A 23,118-nucleotide genomic window follows, 5' to 3' on the forward strand; every position below is an offset into this window, starting at 1 on the left:
GAGTTACGTCAGACTGCTCTTTGTGGACTTCAGCTCGGCATTTAACACCATCATCCCACAATGACTGGTGTCCAAACTGGCAGATCTGGGATTTCCATCATTCACCCGCAGTTGGATACTGGACTTTCTGTCTGGTCGCTCCCAGAGGGTCAGGCTGGGTCCCCACATCTCCAGTGCTCTCAGCCTCAACACCAGGATTCCGCAGGGTTGTGTGCTCAGCCCGCTTCTCTACACCCTCTACACATATGACTGTGTTCCCACCCACCACAGCAACAAGATCATAAAGTTCACGGATAACATTACGGTGGTCAGACTCATCTCAGGGAAGAAGGGTGACCTGGCATACAGGGACGAGGTGGAGCGACTGTCAGAGTGGTGCAGAGTCAATTAGCTGCTCCTCAACACCACTAAAATGAAGGAGCTGGTTATTGACTTTAGAGAAAACAAAACTGACATCCATCCACTCATCATTGGCGGGGCCTGTGTGGAGAGTGTACTGGTGTTCAGGTTTCTGGGCATTGAGCTGGAGGATGACCTGACCTGGAGCGCCAACACCAAGGAGCTGTTGAAGAAGGTGCAACAGAGACTGTATTTTCTGAGAATCCTCAGAAAGAACCATCTCCCCAAAAATCTGCTCCTTGTCTTTTATCATTGTTCCATCGGGAGTGTGCTCACGTACGGACTGTGTGTGTGGTACAGCAGCTGCACTTCCTCAGAAAGGAAAGTGCTCCACAGGGTCGTCAGGACAGCGGAGAGAACAATTGGCCGTACCCTCCCCACTCTGGAACAAATCTACACCTCCCTGATGCTGAAAAAAAGCAATAGACATTTCACAGGATTCATCACATCCTGCTCATAGCCTCTTCCAGGTTTTGCGATCAGGCTAGAGATACAGAGCAATGAAAACAGGACAAACTGCCTTAAAAACAGATTTTATCCAAAAGCAATCATGGCCCTGAACTCAAATATAGCTGCTCCATATCATTCTATAAATGTGTAATATGGACCTTAAGTCAACCAGTGCAATTTGTACATTTAACCAGTGCAATTTGTATATGACATGTGTAATTTGTATATATTTTTAATGTACTTTTATTACTATTCCTTTTCTAGTTTTTTAACTCATGCCTTACACTGGGTCGACACAACCTTCAATTCCGTTGTTCTTTTGCAAAAGTGACAATGACAATAAAGATTTATCTAAGTGTTGAGGCACCAACCGGGTCACGTCTTTTAACATTTACAAAGTCCTTAAACTGAACAGATGCACGAGGGCACGTCAAATAAGGCAAAACGGAAAGCAGGTTAGCTAAAGAAATAAACAAGAGGATTTTCAATCTTCTTTCGGGCGTGTCAAGTTCAGGTAGGAGCTCCAGTCATTAGTTTGCTCTCTCTAGAATGAGAAGCGCCATCCTAAGAGCATCTCACGTTTATAGTGGAGGGACTGAGGTGTGGAAGTCAGTTACCCTCCATAGGCAGTATCACAGGGCTGAGAGAGACAAGGGAGATTTTACCTTCAGCAATAGCACAACCTCATGTCCCAGAGCAGCAGTGCTTACCTCAGATGAACCTGGAAGGCAAACTTCAGACGTGCTTCCTCGACACTATCGATATTCTGTTCAACATTTCACAATTCAAGGTCATCACAGGCCAGAGGCTATCCTTGCAAGTAATACTGTATAGAATTATGTTTCTTGGCATTTCCATAGTGCTAACAGATACAATTTGTACAAGCAATGAAAAAACTTGTTTGTTTTCAGTAGCCACTGTTTGGGGGGCATAGAACTAGATGTTCTCATAAAACATGTAGCTCAGCTGATGCTTTGAACTGATCTCATTTGGGGATCCTAACTCATCACGCTTGTCAAAATTCCCCATTTTGAGGACATTTATTTTTCACATTTCCTATCATCAGGCATTAGTATTTATCTATATTTTGTGTCATTTGTCTCTCTTCACTAGTCACTTGTCGTTCATGTTCAATTTTCACTCATCATGCATCACTACTCATTACTTGCTCATTGCTCATTACTTTTCACTTACGATGCATCATTTGTCACTAATCACTATTCACTTTTCATTCATCAAACATTACTTAATCACACTTCATTTCTCACTAATTATTTTAGCCTTTTTTACTAAACCAATCACATTTGAGAAATGAACAAAATAATATTTTGGGGTGGGATTTGGGTTAAATGAGTTGTTTGTGCAACATCATTGATTTATTTCATTGTCAATCAAGGGCTTATTTTCAAATAGATGAGGCAGTGGCTGTGACCAATAACTAGTGTGTCTATTACTGAAGCTAACATTCCTGCCTCCTGTGTCACACGCTCAGATTCGATTCCCAATTTGGTCAGGGTTTCCATGTTTTCCCTGTGTGTCTATTGATCGACTGTTAGGTGTAAGTGTGCCTTGTGATGGACTAAAGGACCTGTCTTAAATGTGTCCATCCACTTTTTAACTCCATGTATATCATATAACATCACACCAAGGCAAAAGTAATCCTGGAAGGGATGCCAGACATATTCAGTGTATGAAAGAGTGGTATGATTACTTCATTTTATTGTTCTGGATAGTAAAGGCTGTCAAACCAAAATACCGAAAAGTCCAACCTCTTCATTACACCAAAATTCCTTTGAGATCAGACTTTCAAACTGCTGTATACTGGGTAAAGGTTTTCATTATGGACTGTATGCTTTATTGTACGTCAGCCTATCGGTAAATTGTCTGGAGGTTCAAAACTCTCGGTTTTATTGAATGTGGGTAGCTATGCTAATATGCCGGAGTGGTGGCTCTGAGGCTAGAGATCTGCACTGGCAATCGGAAGGTTGCCGGTTCGAATCCCGTAAATGCCAAAAGGGACTCTGCTCTGTTGGGCCCTTCAGCAAGGCCCTTAACCTGCAATTGCTGAGCGCTTTGAGTAATGAGAAAAGCGCTATATAAATGCAAAAAATTATTATTATTATTATTATGCCCAGCTGTGGATTGTCCAGGACTGGTTGATGTCTTATGCCAATGCTGCTATGGTTGCAAGCTTTTATTTGAATTAATGGATGAGCAGAAACTCAATATCAATTCAAAAAAGATAATAAAAAGAAAACAGTTCCCCAGTTCCAGTTCCCTTGTTATTACTGCAACTATCCCAAACAAAAGGAAGAAAATTATACCAGATTATTTATTACAAAAAATTTATAGTACATACCTTCTCAGTATCATTCCCATCCAAAATAACAATGATGGCACAATTTTATCATTGTGGATGGTACTATTTGTTAGAAGTAATTACAGGAGACTACCTGTTGCACAACAGAATTCTTGAAAATTTCATTAATCATTCTCAGTTATCTATACATGTTTAACTCCTTAACTTCAACTTTATTGTCATTTGTACTCAGTACAATGAAAAACTTATTCTGAAAATCCTCCAGCAATAAACAAGAATATACAACAACAGACAAGAATATACAAATGATAAACAATAACACTGAAGTGAAAAAGAAATGCAAAAACAAACAGAAGTAAGAGTGCACGTACAAATAAATGAATGATTCAATGTAAGCTCTGCAGGTATATGGTCTCAAGATGGCCTTCAATCCTCCAGACACATGCTAGTCTGCAGTGCTGAGGGGAAGAGCAGTGGATGGGTTTTATTTACAAGCTTGATGGCATAAGGGAGAAAATCGCCTTTCAGCCTTGATGTTCTAGCTGCTGTGCTCTAATAGCGTCTCCCTGATGGTAGCAGTATAAACAGTTCACGTAGTGGGTGGGTTGTGTCCTTAATAATGTTTTGGACCCTCCTGAGAAGTCCAGTGTTATAGATGTCCTCTAGTGCAGGGTGTGCTGTTCCAATGATATTTTGTGCCGATTTTACCGCACGCTGTAGAGCCTTGCGGTCCTCTCCTTACCGTTCCAAAACCAGACTTTGATGAAGTAGATGAGGATACTCTCAATTGTACATCTGTAGAAGCTGCTGAGGATAGCGCTTGGCATGCCAAACTTCCTCAACCTTCTCAAAATATTTAAACGTTGCTGAGCAATTCCTGCCAGGCCTGTTACATGGTAGGTCCAAGTAAGATCCTCAGAGATGTTAATGCCAAGGAATTTACATATGGTTGCTCTCTCCACCTTAGTCTCTCCAATGTACAGTGGGGATAATATTAATCATCATCATCATCACTATTATTATTATTATTATTATTACTATTATTATTATCCAGTAGGATGTTAAGTGCAATCTGGTAACAGAAGCCTATAAATAAAGCTATCAGTTTAATTTTCAGACAAGATAGCAATAGTAAGGTAAAGCAAAGTAGTTGCTTGATCCCATTGCATTGACTTGTTAAATGCCATTTGTCAAATGACACCCAGTTCTTGCAAATCAGGCAGCTGGAAGGATTGGTATCATGGTCGACCCATAAGCCACATTTTCTGCTTCAGTTTCTTCTGTTCTAAGGAGGGAAATGGAGACTGATTGCCCTGAGATGATTCCTGATATTCCTGAAGGATACTCACTATTCTGTTCTCAAGAGTTTTACCAACATCATGGATGACCGAATCATCTTTTATATAATCAGAAAGCCCCTTCTCAAACAATGAAACCATTTTGTTACAGACCCATGTCAACAGCATTTTTTTAAAAGGTGACAATATAATCATTGATGATTTCTTCCGCTACTTAAAATCTCCGGTCTGTTATTTACAAACCACATTCCTCTTTTCAGATTGATTAAAAATTGCAATAAATTCTCGAAGAAATTTCGTTCAATCCAAAGGTTTATCATCTAGTGAAGAATTAATAATGTATATGTCTGAGGCAGCTGATCACATATGAATCTACCCTGGTTAAAAAACTTCTACAACGTTTTAGATATCCTTTGAACCAAATTGAGTGTGGAATTGTCGGTTCACAGGATCTACTTTAGGAAGGAAAGGAAGTTAATTCAACATCTGCTGCTAATTAAAGAACTCCAACATCATTTGTTGAAAGGATGTAATTTGATCCCCCGTTTGCTTCTGCAAGGCCTCCTGATATTTCAGAACCTTGCTGAATTTTCATAAAAACCCTTTTCTTCTCAAGAATACTGATTGTAACAGTCCATGATTACACAGTGCCAGAATGACAAAACAAAGGGACAAAAACAAAGCCAGTTAAAAAAAAAAAAAAACAAGCAGGGATCAAAGCCAGAAGATGAGTAAGAACCAGAAGCGTATGTCTGATACTAATTTGAAGTCAAAAACCATGTGCAGCTGTAAACTCCCAGAAATAAATTGTTCTGGCTAACTCTGTAAAAAATGTGTATTTTTGAATCCAAAATCTTGGAAGCTATCTTAAAACCCTACCTGATGAAGGCAACATGCTGCACATCTTTCGAGGATCACAAATGGGCAGCAGTAGAGGCCCATTGCCATCAACTACATGGCCGAGTGGAAGTGTGAAAATAAATATAATTTCATAATACATGAAAAATAGAAAATATTTGCAAAAAGAATATGAAAATGGATTTAGTATAAGTTCATCAATGAGAACAATAGCTGTAATCCATGATTCCGAATGGCATAAATTCTAAAGCCATTATTACTTATTCAATCAGTAGTGCTTTTTCTAAATTAAGTGATGCTAAAAGTGTGATCCATCAGGAATCAATGCTGGGGCTGTTACTACTATTTATGCATATAAATGATTTAGAAAAATAATGTAACTAACAAGTTGGCTAAGTTGGCAGATGACATTAAACTAGATGGAAAAGCAGAAGTGTTCAGGCTTGATCCTACTGTGCTGCTGGGGCTGCAGGCATTTGTTTCAACCTAATTTCTTAAATAGTAGTCAAGTTTTCTACTGAAACAATTCTGTGAATCATTTTAGTTGCCTCACATAGTTGCCTCACTTGTTAAGATTCCTAACCCTTAATGGTTTCATGGTTTCTTTTAGTCTTAAACTATTGAAGTTGCTGTTTTTAATTCCCTTTTTGTAATAACCAGCTGCCAATTAAAAATTATATCTACTGTAATTGGAAAAGGAGCCAGCAATTCATTGTCTAACTTGGTCTTATATGTGTGTGTATGTGAACAATGAAAATAAAAATGAAATAATGGAAGAGAAAAAATGTTGGACTAAGAATAACTAAGATGGTCCAGTCTGTAATTAATTTGTGTGATATTCTAAGGAAGAAATCATCAACAAAATAAGCGTGCTAACAAATGGTATAATAAAAGCATTAATATGCAATAAAATAAATAACAAGTTTTGTTATGACCAAAGAATCAAGAAATTGGGTTGGAAGAATAACCTTCAGACACTGTAGCCCTCCATGACTGAATTTAAGAAGCGAAGTCTTTCCCTACATCTAGACAGAATGATGGGTAATAGCATTGATCAGCCAAATTGGCAAAAACATTTTTTTCAGCGAACATATCATGTTCCCCAGTGACCTTGTTCATTATATATTTTCCATGTAAATTCACTGTACATCGGCTTAGATTACCTTTTTTTCCCCCCACCACCCAATGATGATTTGCAAAGCCAGTGTGGGATCACACAGCTATAGCTGCCAGTGGTGGATAGGACAGCTTTCTGAATATATAATACTGATTTTAGTGGGCTTAAAATGATCAGAAAACTTGCAAATATATTAAATCACAAAACTTACCCACAGAAGTAAACTGTACATGAGTAACTGTATTCCTGTCATAAAGGTAATTTCTTTTTGTATGGACTTGTGTGTGACCTGTGTTTAATACTTGAGCTGACCAATTTAATATTATTACCCAGAGTGCTGTGCAGCTGATGCAAACAGGAAGCAGTGAAGAATCTACATGCTTTAGAGTTGCTCTATTATTTGGCAGTAGCAGAGGTGAAGAAGCAGAAGGCAATTAAACAAATTAAATCATATGCCAGGAGCTGCTGCTTTGAGTACAGTGAACATTAAAAATAATTTCATTGAATGTCATATCCTTTCATTATTCTATACATTGCTTTCCATTATACTATGTTTTTTATGTTATTTGCCTTAAGGATTACATAGGAATTTGATCCAAAATGTCACTGTTAGGTGGTCGCACTGTAGACTTCCTGAGAAGGCAAAATTCATGTAAAAGTGAAACTGAATTCAAATATGTCATCTAAAATAAACAAAAAAAATTAACCAGATGTGAAGATCAGTAGAGGAGGTGGCAGCACTTACTCTGTTGCAATTCATACGTTGTATTCTTAAGTGAACACTCTAACACTCTATAAGTAAGATCTAGGCAGCTTTTTCTTCAGCAGCTGTAGATTGTGTGTAGTGAAATGGATAAAATAACAATAACTTTTCTTGTTTTTAGAAAAGAAAAACAGTTGCATGTTACCTAATATTACCAATGCACACATATATGATCCAAAGAGAGAATACCCTTCAGAAGAAACACTGATGTATTCTTGTGAAAGTGGATATAAATCAGTCACTGGCTTTTGGTGGGGTGAGATGATGTGTAAATCTGGAGAATGGCAGCAGATTCCACAATGCATTGGTAAGTATGCCTTTTATATTTATATCCATCCATCCATTGTCCAACTCGCTATATCCTAACTACAGGGTCACAGGGGTCTGCTGGACCCAATCCCAGCCAACACAGGGTGCAAGGCAGGAAACAAACCCCGGGCAGGGTACCAGCCCACCGCATTTAATATCCATCCATCCATCCATTTTCCAACCCGCTGAATCCAAACACAGGGTCACGGGGGTCTGCTGGAGCCAATCCCAGCCAACACAGGGCACAAGGCAGGAACCAATCCTGGGCAGGGTGCCAACCCACCGCAGACCGCATGTTATATTTATAGTTTAATTTATTACAGAGCCTGTGCTGCGTTTTCTGAGGTTAAAGAGTACATTCCTCAGCTTTGTTATTTAAATTAAGCAGAAAACTGGTGAAAAAGGTACTGGCTAAATTAGATACAGTACATAAGCTCATGCTAGAAATTGAGTGAATGCAAGGTGTGCATTAAAGAACAATAACCAAGTTATCAAGAGGTTAGTATATTTAACATGGCCAATCCTCATCAATGCACACCCTCTTGATTCCAATAAGGAGCATGCAGTGCCATTGGTTACGCCATGCATTCGATTATCAAGGACTCCACACATAAGTCTAAATTTTACAAGGGAGACACTGAGGCCATTTCTGGAATAGGCACAGGTCAGAATATCAAGAGGGACACAGATAACCATTCGATAAAACCAAATTGTAAAACTTCAAACAAAGTCAAATACACAAAGGAAATGTCCTAACATAAAAAACTTTTTGGAAGTGCCTTTCAGTTTCCTCAAATACAAAAAAGAGTGAGACAGAGTAGCAAAAGCAAATGGATCCAAATCCAGGATGCTAGAGGTTGGGTGCCAACATCTTATATAGGTGACACATGATGAATTGTGACTTCCTTGTGACAGGCAATAGACTAATGATAAACAATATTGTTGTGGTTGAGCAAGAATTAACAGAAAATGGAATCACACCTACCAAACTAAAAAATCAAAATGGTGTCACCAAAATAAGGATGAAAATTCTTCAGATAAAGAGAGATATAATAGACAAATGTGACAACTAAAGAAATTCATTTTTAGCAGTAAAGCACAGTAGGTTTAAGACAGACCTGGACAACATTCAAGTCTTAATAGTTGTTTGGTAGATGATGCCAATAAATTAAGGTTTTACACATGATAAGATAAAATATTAGCTATATTTTCAAAATGAGTGGTCTGAAACTTGCAAAAGATTTGAATTCTAGTCGACCAGTTACTGTTGACAACAAACTATACAGAAATGATGAAGTGTGCTAGTGGACATAAAAGTTACATACCATATTCTTACATAAAAGTAAATCAAGTTTATTCTTAAACAATACAACATACTGTGTGCAGTTTTGGTCATTGTATTACAAAAAAGATATAATATCACTAGGGAGTATGCAGAGACAACCTTGATGACTTCTTCAAGATCTCTAGTATTTGAGATATGAGGATACATTGAAGGAGGTTCTATTTATATAAAGCTATTGCTACTTATTATTAAGTACTGACCTTTCTTTTTTCTCATATCATACACTAGGTCTCACGTTCTCTCTGTCTGTCTCTCTCAGGTACTCATAGAAAAATTACTTTTCAGTGTTTCTACTGCAATTATATATATATATATATATATATATATATATATATAGTGACACGTGAGTCACTGTCTTGCACCCGAGAGAAGACGCTGAGTCCAAAGGCTTCAAGAAAATCAACTTTATTCCAATCATAGCAGGAATAGTCAGAGTATTTATTCAAATGAGTGCTGCAACTTCAATACACACAGACACAGTAAACGTGCAGGGACAGGGCTGTGTCAATGGCTGGTTTAGAATGTTCCCCAGTTGTGTTACGCATGGAGGCTGGGAACTTGCAGTTGGTTGGGGTATTGCTGCGAACCTGTGGTTGCCTTGGTGACAGACTAGTAACCCTCAACAGACACACCAATCGCATTTTGGTGTGTAGCACCATTGGGGTGGGCCTTAAAAGAGCTCAAAAATCTCAATATATACATATATATGTAGTCACACATGCAAGGGTCACCTTCCAGGCTCATCAGAAGAAAAAACTAACACCCAAGGACTCCAGAAGGCATAATCGCGGACTCTCCTGTGTCTTCTGTCACCCACAGCTCAGAGAAGGTGCCCTTTGAGGGCAACTGACTCAGCCCCATCTGGTCCGGGAGAGATAAAATCAAGGTACTCCAGGAAGGTGGCATCTCATTTGAGAGATGATACACCCATGCTACGGAGCTCTAACTATGAAACCTGACTGCTCTTCAGAGACTTTAGAACCTCAGCCAAAGACTAAATTTAGATTTTGTCATTTTGTCGCATTATCAAGTGCTTGTTATATTTACCTCCATAATTATTTAAGGAAACAGCATATCATCCCAACACTTACTCTTGACTTCTCTCATACCTTTGACCGATGATAATGTATATGTAAAGGTCTAATGTATGTTTTTCCAGTTTCTACAATATTAACATGATTGCTTTGTCTTTTACAATATTTCAAGTACAATGTATCAGTACTTTTTACTTTTCTAAAAATATCAGTACATATGTATTTAACCTTTCATTGTGAAAATATTAAATTTGTATTTTAAAAAAATCAGAAAAATTAAACAAAACAAACCCCTTTTTGCTGTTTTAACAGATAAAAAAACAGCTTGTCCAGAGCCACCTCGTGTGAACAATACAGTAATTACAACAAAGCCTAAAGTGTTTGTAAATGAGGAAGAAGTACAATATGTGTGCATATTCACTAATGAAAAGCTGAAAAATAAATGTGAGAATGGAACATGGATACATGATCTTCAGTGTGGTGAGTATATATATTATTTTCTTTGTAATAAACCTTTAATTTACATTTTTCTATGTACATAAGTAAGGCAGAGTTTTGCCATATACAAATTAGGTACAATACGTTATTATTTTTATTTGAAATAATCTTTTTTTAAAAACTGGAAACAAATTTGCATTTCCAGACTTACCATCACATATGTTCAAGTGTGAAATTATAAGGTTAGTACATAAGTTAGTGCTGGAGGTTGTGTAATCCAATTTTATGAATGGATTTAGCTTCTACATTTACTCCTTTAAAAGGTGTCTTTGAAACATCATAGATAGATAAATGACAAAAGCAAGACTAAATCAGAAATCAAATAATGTACACTATGCCTGGGACATCTTTGTTCAATTTAAAGTCACCTTTCTAGCTGAACACTTTCTTTTACAACAGGAGCCACTGCAACACTTGGAAATATGTTTTCTATAATACAGTCATAATATCCCACAGTAGGTTTCCTGTCTGTTCAAAAACCTCATAAATTACACAATTTGAAGAAAGTGTCTAGCAATCCACACAGCCTAAAGAGGACGACCCAAAGAAAATCCAAACTGGTGAGGTTGAAAGCCACACCAAACCTGCTGTGGACCATTTTACTGTTCTTGATGAAATACTTGAAATTCCTGTTTGTGACCTACCACATGGTTTCAAAAGCATCTTCCAAATGAATCAGAACAACTTTAGCTTATTCTACAGGTAGATTTAGATTACAAATTACTCCATTTATTTTGTTTAACAGGTAGCTTTTGCACCCAGTCCTATCTGTCACTATTCAGTCTTCTGTGTCCAATATGTCCCATACTTCTTCACTTTTCCGCAGTATTTTCGATCAGCTTACTCATTTTCAGACACTCATCAAATGCAGGCTATGCAGAGATGAAATTGTATTTGTAATTATTGTTTGTTTTTTTTTCTGATCAATAATTTATTGAATATTTTCAAATATAGCAAATGAAGTAGAACTATATAGAACAAAATTAATATCCTCACAATGCCTGCCATAAAAAACAACACTAACCCCATCCCATCCTAAGCTGTAGAACAGAACAAGCAAAAAGATAAGATACAGTATATAAAGAAAAAGGGAGAACTGATCTAATGACAACAACAACATTTATTTATATAGCACATTTCCCCACTAAGCTCAATGTGCTTTACAAGATGGCAAAGACAATGTTACAAGAAAAGAAAAACAATAAGATTAGGCAATAATATTAAAGAATATAATTAACAAAGAAAAACAAGTCTATACAATCTTAAAAAACAGGTAAATATGAAGAAGATGAGTAGCGTCCTTGTATACAATATCATAATGTAAATATGAGTCTGATGATAAGGTCAGGTGGCCGGAAGGACAGGAAAAAAAAAAAAAAAAACACCAGTTAAGCTGGAGAGAAAAAAAACAAAATCTGCAGGGGTTCCAAAGCTAAGCCCCCGTCCCTCTCCTGGGCATTCTACCTAACATAAATGTGCTTAATTCCTTCCTCTTTGCTTCCAGGCTTCATATGATAGGATTTGATGAAGTTGGTCTCATGGATCACTGGGGCACCCGCCTCCATTCCAGCATCACAGGTGGCTGCACGATGCCTTAATAAGGTGGTGGTGTCGCAATCGCCACAACAGAAGAACCAGAAAAGACAGCAGAAGAAAGCACAGATTATTAAACATTACAAATCCCTGAAGAATATGATAATTCTATGCCTAAACAGTTTACTAGGACTACAACTAAATTTAGCCACGATAAAGGCTAATTCAAATAATGGGGTTTTAGCAATTTTTTAAAAATGTTTGACAGTATTAGCCTGCTGAATTTCTGTTAGTAAAATATTCCAGATTTTTAGGTGCTTAACAGCAAAATACTGCCTCATCACTTCTTTTAAGCTTAGCTCTTGGAATTATAAGCAGACCACCATTAGGATATCTAATGTTACAACTTAGAGTGTAGGGGGACAGGCATTACAAAATATAGGAAGGGGCAAATTATTTAGTAATATTTTAAAGTCAATAATAGAATCACCTTGATCAGAAAAAGTGAAAACACAGTAGACAAGTCAGAGTAAGGGGAGCCAACATAAACGAGTACCAACCATCCTGGATTTAAAGGACTGAATGATGGTAAACCAGTAGACAATGGTGTTAATAGATTTGTTTTAATTTTGTGAAAAAAAAACCTTTATTGCATATGGAACCTTTCTACAGACAATTCCATTCCAATACAAATCAACCATATAGATCTATAAGATAATTATTTGCTTATTTATTTTGCCATTTGAACATTAGCTGGTTAAGCTTAAACTTACTAGACTGCAACGGAACAGTCAAAAAAAATAGTTCACACAACACTCTCACTCTAACTGGGGAGCCTGGAGTCATTCTGTGAAAAGCAGAATTCAAGTGGGCTAATTTTAAATAAAATGGACTATTGCTTAATATAGAATCCTGTCCCTCATGACCCTAAACTGGATTAAGCAAATTTGAGAATGTTATTTTATGCCTTTTTTATGCATGTTGCCTTCTAAAAAATGACACCATTATCAATTGTCTGACCTTTGTGGCTTTGTTTTGAGTGGGATCAAATTGTTTTAATTGATGTTTACTAAAGTTAAAATAGTGATACAAAGAGGGTTCTGACACCAAAATGTCATTATGCCAGTTCTTCAAAACAGACTGGCCAAACCAAACTCAGGCTCTCAAAGGTAATCTCATTGTCCTAACATTCCAAGAAAAAACAAATGCTCTATTCATTTCAGGCCAAGAATCGTCAAGAGGTTTCCAGTCTGGCTTCTTCTTAAAGTTTTAAAAATAACATAAATTTCAGAAGTAGCATGTTATTATTACACAATTAACTTCCCAAAGTGTTTCTGTGTCCCGAACACCTGGCATTCCACACGTCCCAACACTGTTGTGTTTACAGAAGCATTCCGTCTTCTGCCTTTCCAGCGTATCATGGTGATACATCCAATTCTGAATCATCAGAGTCTCGTCTTGTGCACCACAGGAAGGCTAAGTGGACAGGAGAGGATCTAACTTGTGCAACTTACATCCCCTGAAAAAAATGCTAATTATAAATTTTCAGTGGAAAAATATAGCCTAGAAATGGTCACATATTCACCATGCCTTTGATAATTAATTTGTTGTAACAAATTTCAAACTGGGCAAGTCACAAGGAAGACCAGTTTTCATAAGAATATAAGAACATAAGAAATGTGACAAACAGTAGGAGACCATTTACTCCATTAGGCTCATTTGTTGAGCTAATCTGTCCCAATATTTCATCCAGATGCTTTTTAAAAAGATCCTTGCCATGGCATCACATGCTGATGACCTAGAACATGAACAAAATAATGCATGCACACAGTGTTGTGGGACATATATGACTCATTGCTGCAATTTACTGTATGTCCAGGATGCAAAATCTTAATACAAATTTAAAAACATAATACTAAGTAAAAATACATACTGCAATACCAACATGCAAGAAATTACTAAAATAAATGTGAATACTAATGTATTTTGGACATCACCGTGCAAGTAGCAATTATGTAATTAATGCTTGAAACTGGACCAGTTACTTAAGTGAGTCACGCTGCGTCCAGGGTCTTTAAATGGCTCCCTTCTCCAAACTCTACACCTTCTTCCAAGCAGTCTCCATTCTGTGTCAGCCTGTCTACTAACAATGGCAGTGCTCACCAGAAAAGATATAAACAGGTGATGGTTCTTCTCCCAAGATGATAATGATAATAATAATAGTGATGATAATTGATAATTCTTTACATTTATATAGAGCCTTTTTCACTACTCAAAGCACTTTATATAGTGAGTGGGGAGCCACTTCAACCACTACTAATGTGTAGCATCCATGAAGCGATGGCAGCCATTTTTTTGCCAGTACGCTCACCACATATAAGCTGTGGTGATATATTAGGGTGATGAAGTGGTGAGAGAGAGAGAGATAGTCAATTAGAGACAGGGGATGATTAGGAGGCTACAATCACTAGGCCATGGAGGTCAATTTAGCCTGGCCATTGGGATTCACCCTAATCCTTACAAAGGATGTCCAGAGATCTTTCATGACCACAGCAAGTCGGGATCTCAGTTTTATGTCTCATCTAAAAGACGGTGCAATTTTTACAGTAAAGTGTCCAAGTCACTTGACTGGGGCATTGGGATTCACATTCAGACCACAGGATAAGCGCCCCTTGCTGACCTCACCATCACTTCTTCCAGCAGCAAACCAAGCTTTTCCTAGATGATCTCCCATCCAAGTACTGGTCGGACCCGAACATGCTTAGCTTCATGTGGATGACCTTGTTTTTTTAAAGTGCATGTGGTATGGCTGCTGGCTGTCTGATGATCTTCTGATGACTTTTTGAACTGCTTCCACTCTACTGACGTTCAGTTGTCTTTTGAAGACATTCCTCTTCACAACCACCAACAAACCATGGAGGCTTCCACCTGTCTAATTTCCATGTAGTGCTAGTACTAATCCATCTGAATCATTGCTGATCATTCAAATGCATTGTGTATGTAAATAAACAGTAATAATCAATGAAAACCATGTGACTATAAATCAATGCATCCTGCTTGTCTATCAAGGCTGCTGGAATTTAAAGACTCATGTTATATAGACTTGATATTTTATGGTGTTACATGAAGACAAGAACATATGTCTTAAAATGGAATCTGCAAATTAAAAATGATATACATACTAATTAATTATATTTTAATCATTCAGTACTAAATTTGTCAAATCTGTTCTAACCTTTCTTTTTTAATATTTCTTAAGCGCAAAATTGCCCTGTACCAGAAATCTCAAATGGATCTTCTAAAAATCAATCAAAAAAATATGACTATGACACAAAACTGGAATATGAATGTAATGAGGAGTATACCCATTCTAAGGTAGATTCAATATGTACTGAAACAGGATGGAATCCCATGCCACAATGTACAAGTAAGTATTTAGGTCATGCTAAGGATTTCTGATATAGTCACTGTAAATCAAAGCTATAAAATCTATATTTGACTGACCCCTCATTCAGCGCAGTCTCCTTATTCTGAGTGGTCTCCTGCCTCAGCCCCAGTCCTGTCAGCTTAGTCCCAGGCACGAGTTACATAACCCACAACACTGCGGTACACAAGTGGGTTATAAAGTTGATGGAGGAATGGATGTTTCTCTCTTCGCATGGTGCCTGATGTTTGAAAATTCTTAGCACTGCTAATTAGTTTACCTTCAGAAACAGTTATGGAAGTGGGTGTACATTTTGTGTAATCAATTTTTTACAAATTCGTTTTTTTCTTCCCTAGCTATACGGTAGTTTTGTCCTTTTTGTTATCTCTCACTTCTGTCTCACTCTTTCCCTTGGGTCCCAAGTGTAAAACCATATTTCTACAGTACCATTTACCCAAAGTGTAATGGACATTTGCCTTCATGTCAGTGAATACACTAATTACAAAAGCCTTGAGCATAGTAAATGAAACTATAGTGTCTTCACTTTAAGTAAATATAAAAAGTACCCAATTAATTTAACAATCTGTTCAACGTCCTTCTTGATTTATTGAATTCTCATTCTTTAAATTCAGAATGTTGAGTCATCTGACAAAGGATTCAGACAAGCATGATCTTTGGACATAAACTAACATTCATAGTTTCAATGGGAGAGAGGCCTATGCTCACCATGTCAGCCATGCTCGCAGACTTATTACAAACTAAACTTAGGCTTAGGCTTTTTTATTTCCTATGACCATTTACTCCAAATAACCCTGTGATGTTCAAAGCCTATCTCTGCAAAACTGAGCCAAACCCCACACCATTGCTGTGGATATGGCCATATGCAACCACGGATCATTTAGAGCTGCCTTGTGTTTAGGATGTTTAAAGAAACCACAGTTCTCACAATGCAACCACACAAACATTTGGAGCAAAATCCAACCTCTGCCAATATTTGAAACAAAAACCAAGGATTGTGAGTCAGCAAGGTCACACACTGCCTCATCCAACCTCCTGTGGATATTTAAGCTAAAAATGTTTATTGCAAAGTAATAATAATAAAAAAAAAATGTGTTCAAATACAGGTCTTCTGTACAAGATAAATCCCTTAAGGTCAGTTTTCTTTACTTGCTCTAAATTTTTAATTTTGTCATGTAATATATATATCTATATATTTTTTTATTTAAGTTTTAACATGTGAAGTCCCAAATATTGATAATGGCATTGTCCATAATGTTGCAAGAGAAAAGAAAGAATACAATATAAATGACACACTTCAGTATTATTGCTTTGGGAATTGGAAGCGCTCCAGCATCGATCCTGTGTGCACTGCCAAAGGCTGGAATCCAGAGCCAAAGTGTGGTGGTAAGTAATTCATTTTAATAGTTTCATGAAAAAAATAATTTTCTGGCAGTTTCTTTTGTGGTCTGTTTATTACTGTTTCTGCTACTTTTCAAGATGGTGAGATATATAATAATATAAAAAATGCATTTTTATAAAAATTTAAAAATTACTCAGTCAATATTAAAACTTCCAACTTCACCCTATGAGCAGTATTGTGCATCAGTAATACATCTATCCATCCATTTTCCAACCCGCTGAATCCAAACACAGGGTCACGGGGTCTGCTGGAGCCAATCCCAGCCAACACTGGGCACAAGGCAGGGAACCAATCCTGGGCAGGGTGCCAACCCACCGCAGGACACACACAAACACACCCACACACCAAGCACATACTAGGGCCAATTTAGAATCGCCAATCCACCTAACCTGCATGTCTTTGGACTGTGGGAGGAAACCGGAGCACCCGGAGGAAACCCACGCAGACACGGGGAGAACATGCAAACTCCACGCAGGGAGGACCCGGGAAGCGAACCCAGGTCCCCAGATCTCCCAACTGCGAGGCAGCAGCGCTACCCACTGCGCCACCGTGCCGCCCCCATCAGTAATACAATACTTACATATTTGAAATGCTTTCAGAAGACCTGAACTTTAGATTGGTTTCTTGTTTCTGATTTTAGTACAGATCTTACTTTCCTTTCCTTTCCCTGCTTTTGAATTAAATAGATAAATACATAAATGATACATCTTAAACTTCCAATAAATGTTGCTTGGTCATTTATAGGTCACATGCAAGTTTATAATATTATTTCCAGGTCTTGCAAGTTCTTATACACATTGATGATGGTGCTTTATGATATATCATAATGACATCATAGAACTAAACTATAAGATGAAATTAGTGAATGAAAAATTAATTAAATTAAGTGAAATAGCAAATGTAATAAACAAATATTTCACCCAAGTATTTGTAAAGGTGTGGAGAATGCTCCCTTTGGGGCGAGGTCATCAGTGGAGTCCCTCAGAGTTCTGTCCTTTTTCTTTACTTTTTCTGATTTATATTAATGACATAGATTTTAGTATTGTGAATAAACGTGTGAAATTTGCAGATGATACTTAAATTGGCAATGGTAAATACTGAGGAGGCAGCAAAAACAATTCAGGAAGATTTGCACAATCTTCCAAACTGAGAGAACAGATGAAAGATGCAGTTTAATTTGGAAATGTGTGAAGTGCTACACAATGGGCAAATGGAATGTCAGTTATATACGAGGGCAATCCCAAAAGTAAGGTCTCCTATTTTTTAGAAATACAAACAACCGTTTATTTTCTACTAGCAAAATACCCGCGCTTCGCAGCGGAGAAGTAGTGTGTTAAAGAGGTTATGAAAAAAAAAGGAAACATTTTAAAAATAACGTAACATGATTGTCAATGTAATTGTGTTGTCATTGTTATGAGTGTTGCTGTCTTTTATATATATAATATACACACACATAAACATATATATACATATACATATATATATACATATATATCTACATATACACATATCTACATATAAATATACATATACACAGCCACATATATATACATATATATATACACATATCAACATATATATACACACATACATAAACACACACATATACATATACACATACATACATACACACATACATACATATATACACACACACATTATATATATATATATATATATATATATATATATATATATATATATATATACACAGACACATAAATATACATAAATATTTACATATCTACATATATACACATCTACATATATATACACATATATATACATATCTACATATATATATATATATATATATATATATATATATATATATATATATATATATATATATCTAGACATACATACATAGATGTAACAAATTGTACCTCAGATGTTGCAAGTTGCTGGAATAAAGGTATAAGTAAAATAGATAAATATGTATTATACACATAGGAACTATTCATTTATTTTCAGTGAAGTCATCTGCAGCAAACTTTTATAAATGAGGGTTTCCCATTTTTAGATAGTGCAAACTGTTTCTTCTTCATTGACGTTTTCTCTTGGAGAGGTTTTTTCATTTCATTGAAAATTAAAGCAGCAGCTGCCAAAATATGTAGCTTTCTTATTAATTTTTCAACATTGTGTAAAATAAATTTATAAAGTAACATAAAAGGTTTAAATACTGGTTATCCTTTTACACTAAAATATTACTAAAGAGATACAAAAAAAGTAAAATGGATATGTTCTTTTTCTTTAAGGAGATTAAATATTACTGAAGAAAGAAAAAAACAATTAAACAGCCAAATGGGGCTATGCATACGAACTTAAAAGGTTTAAATAAAACAGAAATATATATTTTATTTTTACTTGCTTAACTTGTGGAGGGTGTATCCTGTAGCAAAGCCCTAACTTTTTTCGTGAAATCCCGTTTCAGTCAATAAGTCTTAAAAAAAGGTGTAACGATATTGACAATAAGCTACGCAAACCCAGGAAGACATGGAATCGTTTAAATCAAGTATCATTACATCTTCCTTTCTTAAAGAGAAGTAAGGCAGTACTTATAAGCTTACATATTTATATATAGACATACATACATATATATATATATATCTACTGTATATCCGAAGCCGTGCAGGCACACTCTTGAGAATGCAACGTATAGTTGTACAGAAGAAAAACAATCTTGCCTCAAATGAATGGCAACATTTTGTAGGTCTATGAACTTAATTTAAACTTTAGGTTTACACGGTGCTTTCTTTCCGATGTACAGTACCTGCACTCATGAATATGTCTGTATGTGTCAGTCGGTCAAATCCACGCGATTCGCACCGGCGAAGTACCGCTTTTAAATTTTTATGAAGAAGAAAAGAAAACCTTTTTAAATTGAGGGAAAATATACTAATAACAGTTTGTTAAGGATCTGTTTTTTTGTGAAGCTGCCTTCACTCGAGTGATCACTTCGACCTGACTTGCTGGCCAACCATAAGCGTTACCTGGTAGGTAACCAACCCATACAATCAGATTGTGAATCAGACTACGAATGCCGTGAATGTAATTACCCCGATCTACATGTTGTCAAATAAACGAACCACACGCCATGGCACGGAATGTAATTACCCCGATCTACATGTTGTCAAATAAACGAACCACACGCCGTGGCGCAATTTTAGGGCTTTGCCTGTAGCTCTGACGTCCGAGGTTCGATTCCCGTAAGGGAGTGAAGTGAGTGGCTGGTTACCTACCAGGTAACGCTTATGGTTGGCCAGCAAGTGAGGTAACATCAGCCACGGTGCCTTCAGTTGTGAGAAGCAGATCATAGAATGATTGAAAATAGTTTACTGATAAATAATGCAAAGAGTACGCGACACGTCTTTCCCCCTTATTCTTGGCTCATCAGGCGTACACACTCACTGCACTCGCTTACGGTAATCGAACCTCGGACGTCAGCGCTAGAGGGGCTTCGCAGCGGTGAAGTTTTGCTTTTAAATTTTAATTAAGAAGAAAAGAAAACCTTTTTAAATTAAGTCTTAAAAAGAGGTGTAAAGATATTGACAATAAGCTACACAAACCCACCAAGAAATGCAATCGTTTAAATCAAGGCGTGAGTCGAAAAACACCATCCCATAATATTAGTTAACGGTTAACACATTTCTATATGTATTGTAAGCATACAATACAACTGATAATATGTTGCGCTTATTTATCTGGTGTACCGACATTTTTGCGTGTTTAACGTCTGAAATCTAACGTGGTTTGTGCCCTTCAGAATGAAAACAGTTTGCATTCACCTTTTTCGTAAAAGGCGAGCTTTTAAGCCTGAGAAATCACCCCGTAAATGCACACGTTTAATTGCACATGTGTTAATATGTTTGCTTACACAGTATTAAAAGACAGTGAACAACGTCATTTACCTTTGTTCCCGCGTTTGATAAAAGGCGAGCTTTTAAGCCTGAGAAATCACCCCGTAAATGCATACGTTTAATTGCACATGTGTTAATATGTATGCTTACACAGTATTAAAAGACACTCAAAAATTAACGTCATTTACCTTCGTTCCCGCGTTTGACTCGTGCTGTAAATCTCTTCCTTGTTTTTAGTTCACGTGATTACGTAGGAGGCGTGATGACGCGATACGTGACTCTGCCTCCTCCATTAGAGTATATGGACAAAAAACAGGTTCCAGTTATGACCATTACGCGTAGTATTTCGAAATGAAACCTGCCTAACTTTTGTAAGTAAGATGTAAGGAATGAGCCTGCCAAATTTCAGCCTTCCACCTACACGGGAAGTTCGAGAATTAGTGATGAGTGAGTCAGTCAGTCAGTGAGTCAGTGAGGGCTTTGCCTTTTATTAATATGTATAGATAATGTTTACATCATTTTAAAGGTTAAAGACTTATTTATTTTTCTATTTCGGTCGATGCATTTTTGTAGACGCTGTGGTAGTTTTAGAATGCCCATGTCATACCAGCTCGCCGCCATGTCCTTCAGGAAGAGTTGAACCTCATCTTTCACCTCTTCGTCGGAGCAGATTCGCCTTCCGGACAAATGTTCTTTCAACTTAGGGACCAGGTGGTAGTCACTGGGTGCCAAGTCCAGACTATAGGGTGGGTGGGTGAAGAAGTTCCAACCGCCGATCTTTACGCATGTTTTCCTTAACCTTCATGACTGTCTCGTCGGAAATTGATGGTCTCCTGTGCGAACTTCTCACTTGGCGGTAGCTTCAACGGGAGCTCCATTTTCAAGGGCTACCAAGCCAAGATTGAGCATCCCAGCGAAGCCGCACATGCTTGTTTGGGAGTGAAGGAAGCACCAATCACAACAGTGTGGCCCACAGCTGTACGAACAGTTTCTCTACGTCCCCACCGCTTTGGAGACCTTACTTTTGGGATTACCCTCGTACATGCAAGATGAAGACACTGTTTTGCAGCAAGCAACCTGTAAAAAGAATTTTGGGGTTTACGTTATCACAACATTTTCATCATTTAAGCAATGTGCTGAAGCTATTAACAATAGAATTACCAAAGCCTACGAAAAAACTCGTAAATCTGTCCCACCTTAAATCCCTTCGCACGTCTCCATCAGCGTCTTTTATCTTGTAAATGTGTTGATAAGCAGCAAGCAGTCTGCAGCCTGCTATCACATCCCCCCACCACCGCACTGTTTTCTCAGCTCAAGTCTGTTTACCTGCGTGACAGTTGATTAGAGTTGTATACAGTGAGAGGTCAAGCAAAATGACACCTTTTATAAATATTATATCATTATTTGGAAAACATGCATTTCATGTGTGTTCCGTGTCTACAACCACCTATGTAAACACATCGTTAAAACATACAAGTTTTTCATGTTTTAGTAATAATTGACAAAATGTAGACATGAAGTGTATAATGTGTAAAGCATGAAGTCCAAATATCAAGTAAACACTTTCACAAAAGGTACAAATATAACAGAACAAGTGTGCTTCTATTCAAGAATATAACTACAGAAAAAGAACCCGTGTTAGGGTGCGACATTGACACGACTTGGATACGAACGCTTTGGTGGCGCAACGGTGACAACTGTTGACTGGTAATCAAAACTTCACGGGTTCTACCCTAGACAACTCCGTTTTGAGAAGTGAGCTGCTCTTATTCTTACTATTTTAGAATAAAAGCATACAATTGATTTGAGTCTGTAACAGTCGGTGTAAATTTATGATACTTGTAAAGGTTAGTTTCGTTTTTTTTTAATTCAGTTTAATTCTCTGTCGCATTCGCGCTCCCACCGAACTGACACTGCTATTTTTACATGAAGACGTGCTATAACAGAGGTGAACTCAGATGATGATGAGGGTTATAGATCAGAGAAAGAATGCACGTCGCACTTTTGCCGTAGCTGTGCTTTGCATATGTACATGGGAAGCTCTGTGGTCTATTTGTGACTTCACGCTGTAGGAAGATAAGTAAATAAATCAAGGTAAATAACATTCGATCTGGCTTTTATGTAAGTAACATATAAATGTAAATGTTTTGGGTGCATGCACCATCCAGATCTAAACACTAGCATGGAGAGTCGCTCGCGTACTGAAGAGTCTATACCTGCAGGTGGAAGCTGGAAGCTGATGTTTAATTTACTAGATTTTCTCAATACCTAATGTAGAGCATTAAATGCTTCGTATTAAGTCTTATCCGACCCAGTTATTAATCGGTATATGCTTCTTAAACTGACTTCCAGTGATCGCAACACAGAATTCATTCACTTTATGATATTCCTGCTCTCTGAACAATTAGAATGCTAAGATAAATACTTGATATCATTTTCTTGATGAAATGTATTAAAGCATGTATTAAACATGTGGGGGTATGGTGGCTT

General features: G+C 37.1%; 1 protein-coding gene across 6 annotated transcripts in view; it reads left to right on the forward strand.

Moving 5' to 3' along the window:
- The window catches only part of LOC114658913 (complement factor H-like), a 249,862-nt gene that overhangs the window by 82,035 nt on the left and 144,709 nt on the right, over window positions 1-23,118 (forward strand). For 5 of the 6 annotated variants that reach the window (XM_051933306.1, XM_051933310.1, XM_051933308.1 and 2 more), the window contains exons 12-15: window positions 7,327-7,512; window positions 10,206-10,373; window positions 15,184-15,351; window positions 16,576-16,752. In XM_051933306.1, the coding sequence (XP_051789266.1) occupies window positions 7,327-7,512; window positions 10,206-10,373; window positions 15,184-15,351; window positions 16,576-16,752 (699 nt within the window). The remainder of the gene's footprint in view (window positions 1-7,326; window positions 7,513-10,205; window positions 10,374-15,183; window positions 15,352-16,575; window positions 16,753-23,118) is intronic. The other variant, XM_051933311.1, reaches the window with a different exon arrangement.

Source organism: Erpetoichthys calabaricus, chromosome 10, assembly GCF_900747795.2.
Source record: "Erpetoichthys calabaricus chromosome 10, fErpCal1.3, whole genome shotgun sequence".
NCBI classification, from domain to species: domain Eukaryota; kingdom Metazoa; phylum Chordata; class Cladistia; order Polypteriformes; family Polypteridae; genus Erpetoichthys; species Erpetoichthys calabaricus.